This window comes from Cibotium barometz, chromosome 16, assembly GCF_041138505.1.
Source record: "Cibotium barometz isolate CiBa-2024 chromosome 16, ASM4113850v1, whole genome shotgun sequence".
NCBI lineage: Eukaryota > Viridiplantae > Streptophyta > Polypodiopsida > Cyatheales > Cibotiaceae > Cibotium > Cibotium barometz.
This window is the reverse complement of record NC_141061.1, coordinates 14,101,550-14,119,710: the sequence shown is the minus strand read 5'-3', so window position 1 is coordinate 14,119,710 and position 18,161 is coordinate 14,101,550. Positions and strand designations below refer to the sequence as shown.

At 40.3% G+C, this 18,161-nt stretch overlaps 1 protein-coding gene and 1 long non-coding RNA gene across 2 annotated transcripts; both read left to right on the top strand.

Annotated features, from left to right (window-relative positions):
- The first annotated feature begins 4,358 nt into the window (after positions 1–4,358).
- Positions 4,359–5,183, top strand: LOC147630402 (uncharacterized). Its single transcript, XR_015267607.1, has 3 exons — positions 4,359–4,510; positions 4,822–4,904; positions 5,030–5,183. It is a non-coding gene; the product is annotated as an uncharacterized LOC147630402 (long non-coding RNA).
- Positions 5,184–7,205: 2,022 nt separating this feature from the next.
- LOC147630401 (uncharacterized) lies at positions 7,206–14,968 on the top strand. Its single transcript, XM_086810261.1, has 12 exons — positions 7,206–7,989; positions 8,262–8,335; positions 8,421–8,523; positions 11,138–11,218; positions 11,459–11,572; positions 11,717–12,187; positions 12,489–12,946; positions 13,108–13,207; positions 13,374–13,433; positions 13,530–13,622; positions 13,758–13,877; positions 13,980–14,968. Exons 1-12 carry the CDS (start codon positions 7,939–7,941, stop codon positions 14,313–14,315), a joined length of 2,061 nt encoding a protein of 686 aa, XP_086666387.1. The 5' UTR covers positions 7,206–7,938; the 3' UTR covers positions 14,316–14,968.
- Positions 14,969–18,161: the final 3,193 nt, after the last annotated feature.

Here is an 18,161-nt window from a genome sequence, read left to right as displayed (position 1 = left end):
TCACTGCCAAGTGTCCTCAAAATAGCCTTAGTTCTTCGTGCACTAGGAGTAACCATCACTAGCAGAATGCCAAGCTCTTCATCAAGGCTCTGCACGGAGCCACTAGAGTCACCATCCACATAAAGAGTGACCTACTAAGAGCAGGCACAAAAGGTTGATGTACCTTATCCTTCCCTTTGTGTGATACATTCAGCACCTATAGTACCACGAGACGATGCATCTACATTCCTTGCATCTGTCCTTAACCTACGTAATCTCACGGGCTACTACTAGATCCATTGCTTGAGGACTCTCTAGGTCCAATAAGCACTTGTTATTATTACTCTCCATGTGGGACATATCATCATTACTACCTACACCTGCATCAATTGCCTTCACTCGTGCATGCCATCTATTCTTATCTCATGTCATCAAGGGCGGCGTCTTTGCTTACTTGCATCTCACGAGCGGTAGGGTTAGAAAATCTAGAACCTTTGTAATCCAAAGCATATTCAATGAAGATGTGTTTCTCTACTTTTGGATCTAACTTGGTTCTCCCTTCACGAGAGGAACATGCACACGTGTAATACATCCAAACACTTTAAAGTGAGACACGTCGTCATGCCACATGAACAACTTTAATGGGGGTCCTATTCATAATGTAAACATCATTTGTTGCTACTTCAGCCAAAAAATAATGCATTATATTCTTTGAACAAAGGAGAAGCTTCCTCTTTATCATGCAATAAGGAAATCACCAAAGCAACATAAACTCCATATGCAACCTCCACATGCAACATAGACTTCCTTACATTATTCAATTGGAGGGCAGCCCATACATTTCCTATGGAGATAGAATTTGAAAATTAAGATCTAGAGCATGATGTGCTATAAAAGGGTAAGACATTCCCTAAGTGGCATAGGAAACTTTTAGATAGAGTAAAACATCTGTCCCCATCAAGGATGCAACTTAAGATGTTCACAGATCTAGAAGGCTACAGGAGAAACACACTCGAGAGAGTCTTGTGAATTTTTCTTTCATGATAGAGGTACTCAATATTTAGGAGCCTCCCACCTTTTTTGAAGCACAAGGGGATCTAAAGCTAGGGATCCGAAGTGGATGGCAATCATGCAAGTAGAATATGACTCCATCATGAAAAAACACACTTAGGACGTCCTCTAAGATGCAAGAACCATGCACATAGAATATGACTCCATCCTTAAAAAAACACACTTGGGACCTTATAGATCTTCCTTCAAGATGTAAGGTAATTGGCACTAAGTGGGCTTACAAGGTAAAATACAAATCCGATGGTCCTTTGGAAAAGTACAAAGGCACAATTGGTTTACCAAAGGTTTTGCACATGTTAAAGGTTTTGACTTTCAGGAGACTTTTACTCATGGACATATTAGCCTATATGCTTGTAAAGTGTGGGCATGGGCATAGTTTAATAAGTGCGAATGGAGGGCCAAGTATATAAGATAATTATTGGGCCTAATCCTAAACTAATCAAGGTATTAATCATTTCACTAAATGCATTTCTTAGAGAACTCATGCAAGCTTCCATGGAACCTTGGCTATATAAAAGTAGAGTTTCATATATCTTGTGCCCATTCAAGCCCTAATGGGATCCCTTCTCTTGCAGACTGTAAGGTAGTTAGTACCCCATGGAGGTTAATCTCAAGTTGTCTATCAAAAGCCACTTCAAACCTTATGGGGATAAGACCTTATACAAGAAATTAGTTGGTAGTCTTATCTTCTTGTGTAATACTATATGAGTCTATTAGTGTAATATGCTTCTCTTTGTCTTTTATTATGTAATTTGAGTTTTTTTAAGTTTTGTGCAATGCAAGATACTGCTTCTTATGAGTGTTCTCTTGTATACACCACACATTGTATTCTTTTACACCTCTAACATAATCTAATGTTAAATAAAAACAAACATACAATGCAAAATGTGCATTTTTTATTACTAGTCTCTCCTTTACAAGTACTTCTTTGAAATATATCATTAGTATTAGGAAAATTATGGTATTCTCCATCATCTTTTAATGCTAAAAAATACATACATACAATGCAAATATAGATTTTCATTACAAGTCCTTTTTGAAAGATATCTTTAGGAAAATTATGGTATTGTCTACCATCTTTTCATGCTTAAAATACAAACATACAATGCAAATGTAGATTTCCATTACAGGTCCTCCTTTCAGAGATTTCTTTCAAAATATTATAAAGATTTAGGAAACAAAATAGTTTAATTGGGAATTCAAAATTGAGGTTTTGGAGAACCACTATTTACCACTCTTATAATCACTTGGCTTGATAGGACGATTCTTAGTACTTGTTGACATGTCGAGAAAGTCAAGCTCTAAGAATCGACTTATTGATATTAATAACATACTAAATGAATAATCTTTGCTCTCTTTACGTCCTTGTCTCAGCAGCTTCTTGGAAATGGGTAAATACCATCCATTTGTCAAGGTTGACATTGAAGACCTTGGCCCCTTTTCCTAGGACGCTGATAAGATTCAAGACTAGGCATCCTCGACGGTTGTAATTTTCTCTTGTGTCCTTCTTGAAAAAATTAGGGTGTATTTATATTGCTACACTTGAGTGGACTAAAATCGTGTAAACATGAAGTACACATTATACTCAGCCTAGATAAGAAATCAAGGTGATTATTTGTGTAATTCTTAATGTAAGAGTGACAAGTGAAAAGTATGACATGATGTTGTTAGATAGTCCTTCACCAGAGTTTACTATGTTGTGGTAACCTTTACTACAAAGTGTAAGAGAATGAGGGGGTTGGACACATACTAGCTCATGTACAGATTGTAATGGTAAGAGGAGGAGGTATGGTTTGTATTGTGGTGGTAGGTAACCCTTGCTACAAAGTGTGAAATGTAATGGGCAAGAGGAGGAGGTATGGTTTACATTGTGGTGGTAGAGGTAACCTTTGCTAGAAAGTGTGAAAGAATGAGGGGTAAAATGCAGCTCATGTACTATAGATGGTAAGATCAAGAGGAGGAGGAAATTGGAATGGTTTGCATTGTGGTGGTAACCTTTGAAAGAATGAGATAATGCATATGAGCTCATGTACTTTAGATGGTAATGGCAAGAGAAGGAGGTACTGTTTTGCAGGATGGAGCTTTCTATGCTAGCAACTAGATTATCAGCTTTGTTGACGATGTTGAGCCAAGAGCTTAGGAGAAGAGATAGAGGTACCTGCCATATAGGTAGTCAGGGGACATAAATAAGCATTGTGCAATGCTTTAAGGTACAAGAACACTACATTTTTGCTCAGTACTTGGAGTGCTCGAGTTTTGAGGTGAAATTTCTCTAGCAAATTGTCCAATGTCATGTGAGGGAAAAGTAAAGGATACAACATGGGGAATTGTTTCTTTTTTGTTACATAAGCAGCTTTTTATAGGAAATAAGCAAGGGTATGGTGGTGGTGGTGTTGAAGAGTGTGTATTGTAATTTATATGTCAAAAAGCAGGGAATCGAAAACAATGGAGTTTGAACTCTTGTGGAGATGCAGCAGCTTTGAGGGGATAGGGTGAGTGTATGTGTGTATGCGTGTGTGTGTCCCACTGGCCTAGGCTCACCTGCCTTTAAAGCTGGAAAAAGCTGAAAAGGGAAGGGGGGGTTTGCAAAGGGAATTGGCAGTTTTCTAACGTGCTACAGAGATTTGGGGAAAAAAAAGCATTTGATTATGATTTGAAAGGGGGGAGGGGGGGTTCCTTGGCTTGTGAGCCCATCTCGTGTTGCAAAACGTGCTAGCCTGCTACGCATTTGAGGACCCAATCAAAATTTATCATATAATCCTATCCATCTTGGCGGGAATTGCGAGAATGTGAAAAAATTTAAATTAATTACTTATGGATCTCCATTCACACGGACTTGCTTAACGTTAATGTAATATAGACAACCGAACTTAACTTTTTTAATGTTTTTAAAAGGCCTGCTTTTTTTTGGAAATATATATTATATTATATAAGTGCTATTACATCATTTCATCTCTCAAACGTTACCCATATTATATATATTTGATTTTAAATGCGCGGCTTTTAGATTTAACGAGGGCACAAACATGCTTGAAGCAAGAGAGGTTTAACTTTCTAATTAGGTTACATTGAGTTTAGACAAATTATTTTTTTTTGGCGAGGGAGTTTAATAAAGGTTAGTGTTTAATTTACTTGTATTAAGCTTAAAGTGAGTAATTAACTCTAATGAGTTTAGAAAAGGTTTTTAACTGAGTCGATTAAGCTTAAGGGGAGTAATTAACTCTCTAATCAGTTTAGAAAAAGTTTTTGCTTAAGGGGAGTAATTAACTCTCTAATCAGTTTAGAAAAAGTTTTTAACTGACCCAATTCTACAGGCCAGCAAGCAGTTGGGATGGGATGAATGTTCTTTTGTCTTTGAAGACAGGAAATATGCAAATGGCTTAAAGAAATATGCAAATGGCTGAATGAAGATTGAATACTGTGCAATCTGTCTGGTTTTGAAATCATCAGATGTATCTGGGTAAGATGCAAGGATGGTAGCTGTTATGTAATATAATATATATTTCCAAAAAAAATTTAGGGCTTGGCTTAGGGTAGGTGTTTAATTTCCCAAATTCTAGATAGCACAATAATATAAGGTTTCATTTTAGTATGTAATGTCATCATTTCATTGACTTTTTCAAGCATTAATCATTAAATACGAATATGAAACCTTAGAAAATACTCTTATTCTTGAAAATCTCTCGCACAATATATTTAATGGAAATGCAAAAAAATAATTTGGTGCCATATATATTAAGTGTATTTTATGATGTCTTTTTTTGCATGAAGGGAAATTGTTGGCAGAATAATGCGACGGAAGAATGATTAGGAAGGTGCAATGAGCCTTACGATAAACTAACTAAGTAATTAAGGTAATGCAAATTTATTTATTTTTTGGGGGTATTTTGAAGGGTCCTTTAAAAAAAATTTGACAAGATATTCCGTGACATTTATATATTTCTGGAAAAGTGAGTTGCCATCATTTAACTACCTGCAGACAAGTCCAAGTCCACCCGTTGAAATGTCCGTGACGGGTGTGAAATGCATACGGCTTTGTTGCGGATTCCAGACTTTACGTTTTCAAGGCTTTTCACATCCAAGCTGCCCATCCCCCACCAAACTCACTCTTTGGATGCTGTTCCTACGCTCGAGAACCAACCCAGCCCGTTGCCTGGGAAAAGATACTCAGGTTAGCCTAGAACTTGTTCAATTTTAAAAGAAATTCCTTCTCAAATTGATTGGGAAAAGGAAAATATACTCATAAAACTCAAACTTTAGTTATATTTATAATCATGCCAAAACGAGCAGAAAGCATACATAAGAGTGAGAGTGGGGTTGCAAAAGGCCAAAATGTGCCCAAGAGTGATTCCTTTCAAAAAAGAAAAAAGAAAAAAGAAAATGCTTGTTCTGAATTACAATTTCCTCTTGAATCCATTGTGAAAGGATTTGATGTTAAAAATCATTTCCCAAACACTAGTCGAACGAGATGGAGTCTATTTGATTCATAAATGCATGTATTAAGTTCAACAAACAATCAAGTGGAGCCATGGCATCCTTTCTTGTCATTTTTTAAAAGAAAATTTAACCTTTTCAAAAAGGTTTCGTAGCTTGTCGTATTATCTAATAAGAGGCTTACATTTGATCATTTTAAGCAGAATCAACTGCAAAGAAGTTGGAACACTCTTGCTGGATTTCTAATTAGCAATAGGATCGGGTGTTCCTCAAAGGTAATTAGTGTTAATTGGTGTTTGATGGCACGAAGGCATGAATTGGCTAGAGGGGCAACCGAATGATCAATCGGCCTCTAGCTCCCCACCACCTCATGCTCCTTGAGAACATGCTCTCCACATCCCATAAATAAAAGATAAGCGATATTGGGCTTGCATTGTTTTGTGGTTGGCTACCAGTAGAAGAAATAGTTAATTAAAGAAAAAAAAAGCATTGTGAAAAGCTTTGCAGATTTAATAGTTTGTGCTGAAGAAGGTAGATTTTGACACATCATTGGTAATATTTGAGCCAAAGCTAGGAAAGGCTGTTTATAGTACCACTACTTGTTGGTCAGTGATTGCATTTCCTACCTTTCGTAAGAACAACTCCATTATAATGGATTTTATGAATGCTGAATTTGTTTCTCAAACATAAACAAAAAATTATATTTTATAAGAGCTTGCCTTTGAATTTTCCATGTATTCTTCTGCCTCTTCTTCTATTATAAGACCTTACCTTTGCCTTTTTGTGTGTGTGTGTGCAAGAGAGAGAGAGAGAGAGAGAGAGAGAGAGAGAGAGAGAGAGAGAGAGGGTTTGGTGCTTGTTTTTGCATGTGTGTGTGTGTGAGAGAGAAAATTATATTTACATCTTTAAAAAAATGACATATGAGACCAAATACATAACCTAAAGACTATGTTGGTCTTGAGCTGTGTCTCTGATCTAACAAAAGGGAGAAAGAAAGGAGGAAGGAAAAGAGAGAGAATGTATTAAATAAGTACTTCTATTTTTTAACTAATTAATAAGAGTTGGTTCTCATAAGAGGGAAAAAGAAAACCTATTAGACCTACCACCAAATCGAAAAATATACCCTAATTGGACCTACTTTACACCAAGGCCAAACATTAGTATTCTTTGAGCCAAAGAAAAGAAGAATAATAAGCAGCAGCAAAAAGTCGAGAAGAACAAAAAAATTGATGTTGGCAACCACGGCACTAACTCAGTTGTTGGTAGAAGAGGATGAGTGTTATCCCAGAGTACATGGGTTTGATTCTCGCGCCGACTATGGTGGATGTACACCCTTGTACAAATTGCCGAGATGAGTTGTTAACACAACAAGCCGGGCGTAAATATCCATTTCTGGTTAATTTCAAGCCTTCCTTAAAAAAAATCACGTCACTTTATAAAAGAAATCTTGGGAATTTTTTTCCTCCAAATCTGGTATAATTCAATGGGTAAAGAAATTTTTTCCTCCAAATCTGGTATAATTCAATGGGTAAAGAATTCAAAAATTGTTGATTGTGGGTGCTGAGTCATCTTGAGGCAATGCTCAAAAGCGAGTTCGAAAAGCTGAGAGCGGCGGAAAAGGAACGTTATAATTAAAAACATCCACTGTGGATTCTGTGTGTGAGCGTGTGCTCAAATACCACCCCCCATATCTCTCTCTCTCTCTCTCTCTCTCTCTCTTTCTCACACTCACATACACGCACACAGAAATCAAGGGCAAAGGCAAAGACAAAAGAAAAACAACTCTCTCCTCTCTCTCTCTCTCTGTCTCTCTGTGGCCCTCGCTCCTGATAGTGGGTTTTTGCGTCACTCACCCGCAAAGGTGTCCCTTACACACATCACTTCCCAGCAACAGTGCCCCCCCAACACACACACACACACACACACAACTTTCCCAAGGCCTTCTCCTCTTCTTTGACGCTCTGGAACTGCCTCAGAACCAGTGCTTCTTTCTTCTCTTCATATATACCTTGCTTGCTTCTGCAGCCAGGATACTCTCACCACCATCATCATCTCATCATCAAATACCTTGCTTCTTTCTCTTCTTCTTCGGCTCAAAAAAGGCCCCCCTAAGCTGGGCCTACTTGCTTTAGTCAACCAAACCAGTAATGCGCCCTTCAACACATGCAGTGCAGTCTTCCCAGGCTCCTTCTACACACACAACCACAATCCGAGGCCACTTTGCTTGCCAATTTCTCTCCATTTTATCGCCCATCCCTCTCTCTCTCTCTCTCTCTCTCTCTCTCTACAAGCGAAATCTACACCGTTCTCTTGATCTCCCCCCACTCCCGTTTCCACTTGTCAGCATCTCCCAAGTGGATCACAGCGAGATTGATGGAAACACCCCAACAGATCTCCAGTAGCACCTTTCTTGCACCACCATGACATGCTTACAAAGCCACCATTTTGGAAGTGATGTGGAGAGTCTACCCATCAGAGCTCCCAACAGATTTGCAGCTTGAGGAGGTAAAACTATATACCTCCACTCAAAGATCAACCAAGCCCTCATTTCAATTGGCTTTCTCTAACCTGATTTGTGCTAAGATTGTTGCGATTATGGTCATAATTAGTGCTAAAAGGGTCACTAAGCTCTGAAGAAAGTGAATGCTTACATTTCTCCTCATTGTGGAGCCAGGGGGTAGCACATGTCTAGTTAGTTCACAAGGTCTATGTTATCAGAATGTGGGATGCACAAACATGGATTTTGAATGCATGACCTGACTTTTATGTGCTTGCAGATGTTCTGCCACAGAGATGAAGCATATGAACACCCCTCACATTCAACTGTGACTGTCCATCCACTGAGAAAAAGGTAGGAGAAAAAGGCTTCCATTATGCCAAAACTTCATACTAGCTTGCTGTTAAACTTACTATATTTATTATTTCCTCCTGAGCAGCTCTGCACCAGAGAAAACTCCGCGGAAACACAAGGCACTTGATCTTGAAACAAAGATTGTTTTTGTGGACAAGTATTTAGAGCCACAGACACCTGAAAAAGAGGTAAAGCTTTCCATTTTGTTGCCACAATCTTGATTTTTTTCTTGCAATCTTTCAACAAAAGGTAAACTCTCCATCAGGTTCTTAGAATGAGGCAAAAAGAATAATAGATTAAGAGCGTTCTTGTATGTAGAGGGTCTATGCATGTAGAGTGCCACGCTCTTCAGTCCTTATACTCAATGATTTGCACAGGGAGTTTAGGTTTCTGCCTGCACGACAACGATAATACTGTTACATCTTGTGCAATGCTAAGCAGCATAGTGTGCTCCCCCATTCTTACTGCCTACCTATCACACTTGAGCTCCAGCAGAGAAAAAACAGTAGTCTCCATGTCCCATATGATGTACTCAACAGGTATATGCTTCAAGCAGATAGCAGACTCGGCTAGGGTATTATGAGGGTTTACTACAGACGAGGCATCACAACATTAAAATCTCTCTGTGTGGTTCCACTCAAAGTGATTTATTGCCAAAACAGGTTACTGCACCAGAGAATCAATAGGGTTGGGCAAGTGTGGAGTGGTTATGTCTGAATCATACCTAGTCCATATCAAGTTTGCAGCTTCATAAGTTCTATCCATCGGTCCATGAGATCCGATGTGCATGGATGAAGATGATAGACTTGATGGTTCAGGATTTTGGAAAACAATGGTACATGGTCTTTTTGTGGGACCTTGCCATATATGAACAGCTTTCTTTGAGGCTTTGAAACTTCTCAAATTCTTGACCATGACAACTTGAGGCTTAGGATGGCCCTGATGGCTAGATGGACGAGGAGGATGGATCAAAACTGTCGGCTTCGGGTGGAGTAGGTATGCAAGTGAGAAGGGAATTAGTGTTTTCTGGTGCTGGGTCTGTGTAATTTTGGAAGTCACACTTGATGGCCTTTAGAAAGGCATGCTTCTTTATTTGACAAGCATTTGGATGCTGAGACTAACATCTCTGCAATGTGCAATCAACACAACCTGTTCTGCAAATGGGAAACATGTAGAAAGAGATTGCTGACGTCTCATGAAAGGGCATGTTGGTCAGAAGATTCACAAGCACACACAAACGTCTTAACTATTATACACGTCTTACTTCTGAGAGCATCTATGTACAAGCCTATTAGATTGTGGCTGAAGGAGACGAATGCTAAATACCCTCAGTCCAATCAAGTCAACCTGAATCCTCTGTCTGAATGTGAATGTTGGGCAGTGGGGACTGATCTGCTGTGGATTTCGGGCTAATATGGGGCCACTCACATGCTAAGGAAGGGGCTGGAACAGAAACTAGCAACAATGCTGAGATGAAGAATACAGGTGGGGTGGGCTTTTTAACAGGGTCCCTCACTGCTGTTTTTCTGATCGGCCAGCCTGACCAGATTTTGGGTTGCCCACTTGAATGTCCTACCCTGTAGCTTGCCTGTTTGTTGGCAGTCTGTACTGCCTGCCTAGATTTCCCGGAAGCTGCCCCTTGCAAAGTATTAACTTTGCCTGGGACTTGGTCCAACCGGTGCATAGTTGTGAACATGCTTTGGATGCTTTGTGCTTGAGCAGCCAACCTTGATGGAGGCTTCCCTTGCGTTTTTGTGTCCAGTTGCTAAACAGTCTCCTGATTTGCATTGTTTGAACATTGTCAGGAGAGATGGGTGTCACATTCTCTCCTACTGGAACTGCAGTTGTTCTCATCTCGCCTCCTTCCTGATAAGCTGGAAGCAGAGGACGAGACTCATCAAATTAACGTCTCTCATCAAACCTAAGTATGTTGCTCAGAATACCACTGACGCTCCTAGTGTCGAGATTGTCACTTCACGTGATTGTTTGTGGAAGACTTCAAAACTTTGTCTATACTCCCTTGGCTTTGCATGCCCAGACCACCAACAACCATTAACTCCATGTTAGGCTCAGAAGATTGGTCTTCCTTAGGCTGACACCACTTGTTATGGCTCAACTGCAGGAGAGACTACATCTGATGCTTGCATTTGCTTCAACCCTCATTTCTGAATTTGCATTGGTGCGACCCTCATACATTTATATTGTAGTCTCCTCCAATGTTGCATCTTCTTGAGTAACACTAACAGGGATGACTATGAGTACCTTTCTATTGGTATCTTAACCCATGCACTGTGCCTTTTCAATGCATGACTCCTCCCTCCAGTCATGTTGTTCCTATGGTCACCTACATGATTGCTTCTGGCGGAGACGTTTCTGCTTCATCTTTCGTTCCCATGAATATAAAACTGAGTGCTTTAGCTTGTCTCCACCTTTCTTTGTCCAAGGTTTTCTGCACAACAGTACTTGGCTGGTGTTTCCCACAAACTCTTCCAAGCATATGCTTCTTTGGCCTATGCATGCATTTTTTGAGCTGCTTTTTTTTGTTGCTTCCAGTACATCCCTTTCTGATTTCTTAAGGCTCCTCCATGAGCTTTCACAGGTCTGCTTGTTTCTTATGTAAGGTAGGGCAATGTATCCTCTTTACTCTTGTTCTGACATTTTTATAAATTTCCCACATTTCATATACACACACGCACGCACATATATGTATGTGTATATATATAGATATATGTATGTATGTAGAGAGAGAGAGAGAGAGAGAGAGAGTTCTGATTCTTTTCTGTGCCTCTTATTCTTGATTAGGATGCTTTGGTTGGAGAGCATGAAAGTCATGAAAACAGATTTGACTTCCTCAAAGCACAACGCCATCAATTGGAGAAAGATGTATATGCCATGCCCTTTGTTTGAGTTAGGTTGTTGTGTAGCACTAACTGATTTGCAAAAATGTGTACAGTTGTTTTCTATTTTGCATGTGTTGTTACAAGACAAAAAATGGCCTATGTTGCAGCTCTTGTTTATCATTGCCCTTAGCACTTTAATAATGAGAACTTATGTATGCTTCACAACACTTAAATAATTCATGACATGTAAATTAAACTTCTTGTTCATGTCTGGAGGATGCAGGTTTTTGGGCTACAGAATAAGCTTCAACAAGAGGTTGACCTGCATTATGCATTAGAAAATGCGTTCAGGCAAGAAGCTGGAGCTTTCTCTACAGTCGCCAATCTGCCTGTACATGTATGTCCCTGGCCAACTTTGGTTGTCAAAATGCCAGTGTGATTCTTTAAGTATCTGCAAATTTTGATTATCAAAATGCTAGTGTGATTCTTTAAGTATCTGCAAATTTTGATTATCCAAATGGTATTATCTTTCTACCTGCAGGCACAAGAACTTGTCACAGATGTTGCCATGCTGGAAGTGGCTATCTCAAGCCTCGAGGAGCGGATTGCTTCCTTACACTTGCTGCTAGGCTACGAGCAAAGGGAACGACAAAGAGCAGAAGGTACATTGTTGAAACTTCCCATGCACGTCCAAAGTCAAGAAGCTCAACTAAGAGAGTCAAGCATCAACCAGCCTCCAAATGATTTTTGCTCTACACAACAGCCTTGCTGCTCTACTCCAACTGCTCTGGCAAATCCTTTATCTCCTAGACTTTGTAACCTTACTTCTCCACCTAAAAGCAGCCTCAGTAATAACTCAGGGGGGAACTTCACGAGTCCCATCAAGCAAGGTTTATTTCAGAACTACTATTCTGGAGATGAAAGTGGCTCACAATCTGACTGCCTGGCTCAAAATGCAAAGTTGGGGTGCAAAAATTTCTGGCAACAATCAAGCTTCGTTTCTCCTGAAAAGGTATCTACCCATTGCATGCTTGCTTTTTCTGGTGGAATAGAAGCTTTTTTCACATTTAGGGTTGTGCTGCTGATGATTCTTATGGTTTATGAGGCCAGAAATGAGTGTTGTGGTCACATCCTACTAAAACTTGCTCTCTCTCACACACACACTTTTTTTGTGTGTGAAAATCAGTGGAAAGAAGCCGTCAAAAGTGAAGAAAACTTCTTTAAGATCAGAAAGAGTGTAACAGAGAGAGAGAGAGAGAGAGAGAGAGAGAGAGAGAGAGAGAGAGAGAGAGTCAATCTGGTTGCTTCTGCAGTTGAAATCCAAGCACTCTGCTCTTTCAAATGCAACGTTATATGGAGAAATGGCAAGCAAGGTGACAGTCGTGGATGTGAAAAACTTTTGGCACCAGCCAAATAAGTTATCACAAGAAATGGTAAATTGTATGGTCAGTATTTATCGGCACTTGGCAGATCCTACAGATAGTCTTCCTTCATCCAAAAGGACTTCTTCCCCAACTTCACCCTATGGAAACATCACAGCCTCCTCTGTTTCCTCTCTTTCTGAGTCATCTTTCATGTCAACTACTCGAAGTCCACCAATTGACTTGCAAAACAAGGATATAGGAACTGACAGGTCCTTTGATCCTTATAAAACACCAGAGAAGCTCCCTTGGACAGATATTGGCAGTTATAGCACAGCCATTGAAGTTTCTGAGATGTTGGTTGGAAAAGAGCAACTGGACTACGCTGCTGAGGCCCTTCGGATGTTCAGGTGAGCTTACAATCAGCTTGCAGAGAAACACTGGATATGAACTTCATATACGTGTGTGTTTGATAGAAAACTCTAGGTTACGAGCTCAGGCACTTGGAATTTCAAAGCCAACTCATGCATTGAGCTAACCATGTCATCTGTGTTGAAACTTTCATTAAAAGATCTCTGGTGGAACAATTATCTCGAGTTGATCCAAGCACCATGAAACATGAGGAGAAATTGGCTTTTTGGATCAATGTCTACAATGCTTTGATGATGCATGTTAGTTGCTTATGACCCTTTTTTCTTCATGTGTTGCATATGTTTTGTTTAGAAAAACTCAGGGAGAGGATGTGTGTGTGAGGGCTGGAGAACAATTTCCACTCAAACCTCTTTTCTGTATAATCCTCCATCTATATAATCTCACTTTTCTGTACACCGTGTTTAGGCGTACCTTGCTTACGGAGTTCCGAAAAACGATTTCAAGTTCTTTTCACTGATGCAAAAGGTTTGTTTATAAAACAACTGTTTTGCTTGCAAGAAAGGGCTGGTGGAAAAGAGCTTGCCATTATGTCATCTGGCTAGATTTCTCAATATTGTGCAGGCGGCTTACACGGTTGGAGGGCACTCATTCAATGCGGTTGTCATTGAGCACCTTTTGCTGAAGGCCAAAGCTCAATGGTATAGACCTCAAATTGTGAGTTGCTAAGCAAACCCCTATCAAATTCTCTTGAGATTGTCTGGTAGAAACATTGCACCATTTATAGGTTAAAATGGCCACTTTCACCTTAGCTCTGCTACACCTTGACAATAATAATGTGGGTAAATGCAGGCATTACTATTGGCACATCAGAAACTGAAGCTAAGAGAAGAGGTCAGCATGTTTGCAATCGATCGTGTGGAGCCGTTGGTGACATTCAGTCTAAGCTTTGGAGCCAGTTCTTCTCCTGCGGTAATTATATTTTGTGCAGGCTCTTCTTTTCTGTTGCAAGAGTGCTTGCCTGTGATACATGAACAAAGAAAGGGGTACAAATCCACAATGTCTTGTTTGCAGGTTCGGGTGTACACGGCAGAGAATGTGCATGAGGAGTTGCAATCCTCACTGCAAGATTATGCTCGCGCATCAGTGGGCGTGAGTGCCAGGGGGAAGCTGCTGATACCGAAGTTGTTGTTTGATTTTGCATGTGACATGGTCGAAGAAGGCGAAATCCTGGACTGGGTATGCCAGTTCCTACCTTGCCAACAGTCTAGTCTGATAAGGAATTGCTCAAGCCATCGGCAGCACAAATTTCTCAACTCAAAACATTTTGCTGTCATACCCTTTGATTTCCGCTTCCGATACTTGTTCTTACTGGGACAAATCCGAAGCACAGAGCATAGGAAAACATGAACCATACCATATACACATTGATAGCTGGTGTTTCCTCCTATTAAGGGTGAGAGAGAAAAGTCATAAGGGGGCAGTGTGAGAAGACACCGAAGCTTGTTGGTTGTTCAAACAGAAATGCCTTTTAGAGCCCTGCAGGTACTGCGATGCGAGATCGAGATCGCCCATGTACAGTCAGGTAGTGTCCATATGATGAAGTGCATGTGAAGTGAAATACTGGATATGCATTTGCAGGCCTTCAGTCTCTTGATGCTTCTGCTCCCACCAGCTGCAAAGAGCCTTCTTGCATGTAAGCACCATGAGGATCTTGTTCTTTGGAATGCTTCAGCAGCTCCAACGCAGCATTGCTTGCATTTAATTGGTATTATTTTGTGCAAACAAGATGTTTGCTTTCCTCATGTATATAGTCATAAGAACTCCATTGGGGTTTGGCCACACATTTTTAATGCCAGGAGTTTTGAGTCTGTTGTTTCGGGGATCAGTCGTTTGGAACAAAAAAAGGATCTGACAAAGCCTTCTGTTACACTAGTGTGGTCTTTCTGGCAATAATACTTCCATAATCATTTGTGATTGTATGCGCAAGCCGTTTGTTACTCTGCTGTATTCCGAATTTCTCATAGATGAGAAGAATTTATGGCTCCTCTTGATATTATGAAGCTTAGCGGTGTTCTTTGCAAGTTTGTGGACGCTGAGACCGACTCCGTCATCGAATCCTGCACGACGACCGATGAATGCCACTTGAATTTTGCAAGCTGATGTGTTCGCCTCCCATGTATGCCACTTGAATTCTGACCATTCTCTCCTCACCCCGGTCGTCGTCCGAGTGATTTGGCATTGATGATTTGGCCTAGCATGTAGAGGTAATGATGATTTGGCATTGATGATGTGGTAGTCGAATACACGTGGTTGACTAGGGGCATTGATTCCGAGAGTCTCTAGATTATATATTTGGTGGTCATGCTTTGTACTATTTTATGATCATATATATCTTGAGATGACTTAATTGGGTGCAAAGGCACCTGGGAATGTGATTTGTGCACATGTAGGTGCATAGGTGTGCACGGGCATGTAAAAATGTGCATACACGTGCATGTGAGTGTGCAAATGGGAGTATGTGGGTGCACATATGAGTGTGTGGGGTGTGTATATGAATGTGTACGAATGTGGGTACACATGTATGTTTTTAGATATTTTTTGGCATTTTTTGTTATGTTTTCAGGTTTTTATTTTATTTTTATCATTCCCGGTGGAGGTAGTAATTGTACAATTGAGAGAGGGAGGGAAGGGGGCTACATTACATATTTTTAGACTTTGTTTTTTGGCATTTTTTGTAATGTTTTTAGGTTTTTATTTTATTTTTATCATTCTTGGTGGAGGTAGTAATTGTACAATTGACAAGGGAGGGGGAGGGGGCTACGTTACTTATATACACATGAACTTGGGGTTCGAGCTTATCGTGCATGTGCTTCGTGCGGTGGGTGGAGGCGGGCAAGGGCAAAGAACCATTTGCCCATTCAACGAAAGCTTGGATGCCCATTCAACGAAAGCTTGGATGCCTCTTGTCAGCTTTGTTGGTGCAATTGGTGGAGCCGTGTCTTTCCAGTTCCAACTTACAAGTTGGTTTTATGGCATGGTGCATGCATATGCTGGGTCGTGGTCATGTTTTTGAGCCTTGGGGTTGCTTGGTGGTTCCACATAAGCGTGTGCATAGTTTTGTTTCGGATTTGGCACCATGGGTGGTTCTTCTTCAATGGGAATAGGGTTAGGTAAGGTGGGCAAGGTGTTCTATCTTGTTGCTTGGAGTCCATGAGACTTTTTTGAAGGTGGTGTTGGTACCTGAGTTGAGTTGGAAGCCATTGCTCTCAATTCTTGCTTAAGCTTGGGAGTTGGCGATCTTGGCACCTACATAAGGAGGTTTCCTTTTATAGAATCCTTATGCTTCTAGCCATTTTGTCGCAATCCAACTAAGCGTTAACCTTTGAGGTGATACTAGGTATTGAGACCATCATATGGATCTTTTTGGCTTTTGGGGTTATGCGGATGGCGAGGTTCTAGGGACCCAGATGGATGGGTTCCCTTCGCCTTAGGCTTGAGGAGGATTCAACGGGGCATGGGTTTGAGTAGAACACTACGGCATGGGGATCGTGCTTGGCAGATATTTGTTGTTGTGCCAAATGGTGGCACCTAGGTTTTTGCATGGGCATTATACTTTCCCTCACTTGCCATGTGTACAAATACGGGTAAACGTGTGTTTTTGGATGTTTTTTGGACATTTTTTTGGTTATGTTTTCAGGTTTTAATTTTAATTTTTATCATTCCCTATGGAGGTAGTAATTGTACAATTGAGAGAGGGAGGGGGGTGGAGGGGCTACGTTACATATTTTTAGATGTTTTTTTTGGCATTTTCTGTTATGTTTTCAAGTTTTTATTTTATTTTTATCATTCCTAGTGGAGATAGTAATTGTACAATTGAGAAGGGAGGGGGATGGGGCTATGTTAGATATGTACACATGGGCTTGGGATTCACGCTTATCATGCATGCGTTTAGCGAGGCAGGTGATAGCGGGCAAGGACAAAGAACCATTTGCCCATCCACAATGAAAGCTTGGATGCTACTTGTCAGCTTTGTTGGTGTGATTGGTGGAGCTGTGTCTTTCTAGTTCCAACTTACAAGTTGCTTTTATGGCATGGTGCACACGTGTTGGATCGTGGTCATGTTTTTGAGCCTTGGGGTTGCTTGGTGGTTCTAGAGAAGTGTGTGCATAGTTCTCTTTGGGATTTGGCACCATGGGTAGCTATTCTTCAATGGGAATAGGGTCAGGTAAGGTGGACAAGGTGTTGTATCTTGTTGCTTGGAGACTTTTTTGAAGGTGGTGTTGGTACATGAGTCGAGTTGGAAGCTATTATTCTGGATTCTTGCTGAAGCTTGGGAGTTGGTGATCTTGGCACCTAGATGTGGGGGTTTCCTTTTGTAGAATCCTTATGCTTCTAGCCATTTTATCGCGATCCAGCTGAGCGTTAACTTCTGAGGTGATACTAGGTATTGAGGCCATCATTTGGATCTTTTTGGCTTTTCAGGTTAAGCGGATGGCGAGGTTTTGGGGACTGTAATGAAGTAGGTTTGGGTGCACATGCACATGGGGAATGGGGCCTAGGCACTTGGGCTTAGGGACATTTACATGTGTACTTTTGGGAGCCTTGGGCTATATTAGGCATAGGGCTCATGGACATTGTACCCTTTTTGATCATATTCACTCTATAGACATTCATGTCTTCTTGGTACTCTTGCCCAACCTTTCATGGCCTTTCTTGGCTATTGTCCTAGGATAGTGACCCACACCCATGTTGTCACTCCATGCTTTGAGTGGCCAATCCTAGTCTCTTGTATTGGTATTAGAGCTCTTGGCTTAGATCCCTAAGATCTTTGCTTAGGGATTGATTAGTGAATTATTTTTTGAATTATGCTTAATTCAATTCTCAATATATTTTTTCTTGATCTTGATTAATGATAATAATTTTTGGATTACTCTATTAATTCAATTTTTTAAAATGCATTTTTTCAATCTTGATTAATGTCAATCATTTTTGAAATCAATTTTTACACAGTTTTTTGATTCGCTAATTTCTTGTTCGACAAGATTAACAAAGAAATTTCTTTTAATCATTTTTGAATTTGTATAAACACTATTTTCAAAACCCTAATCCACTTTACTGTTTGTTTTCTTGAACTTCTTGATTTTGATTGTTGAATTAGGGTTTACAGAGATTTTAGTAACTAATATTGAAGGATTTTCTTGCATTATCTTGCTTAGAGAGTGCTCGATCCATGTCCTACAAGGATCCAAACCT

What these genes read in the sequence shown, in the direction of transcription:
- LOC147630401 (XM_086810261.1), top strand. Translation starts at nt 7,939, where the DNA reads ATGTGGAGAGTCTACCCATCAGAGCTCCCAACAGATTTGCAGCTTGAG. An exon ending in GAGGCCCTTCGGATGTTCAG is followed by an intron (nt 12,947 to 13,107) that starts GTGAGCTTACAA and finishes TTTCATTAAAAG; the next exon opens with ATCTCTGGTGGAACAATTAT. An exon ending in GAGCCAGTTCTTCTCCTGCG is followed by an intron (nt 13,878 to 13,979) that starts GTAATTATATTT and finishes TCTTGTTTGCAG; the next exon opens with GTTCGGGTGTACACGGCAGA.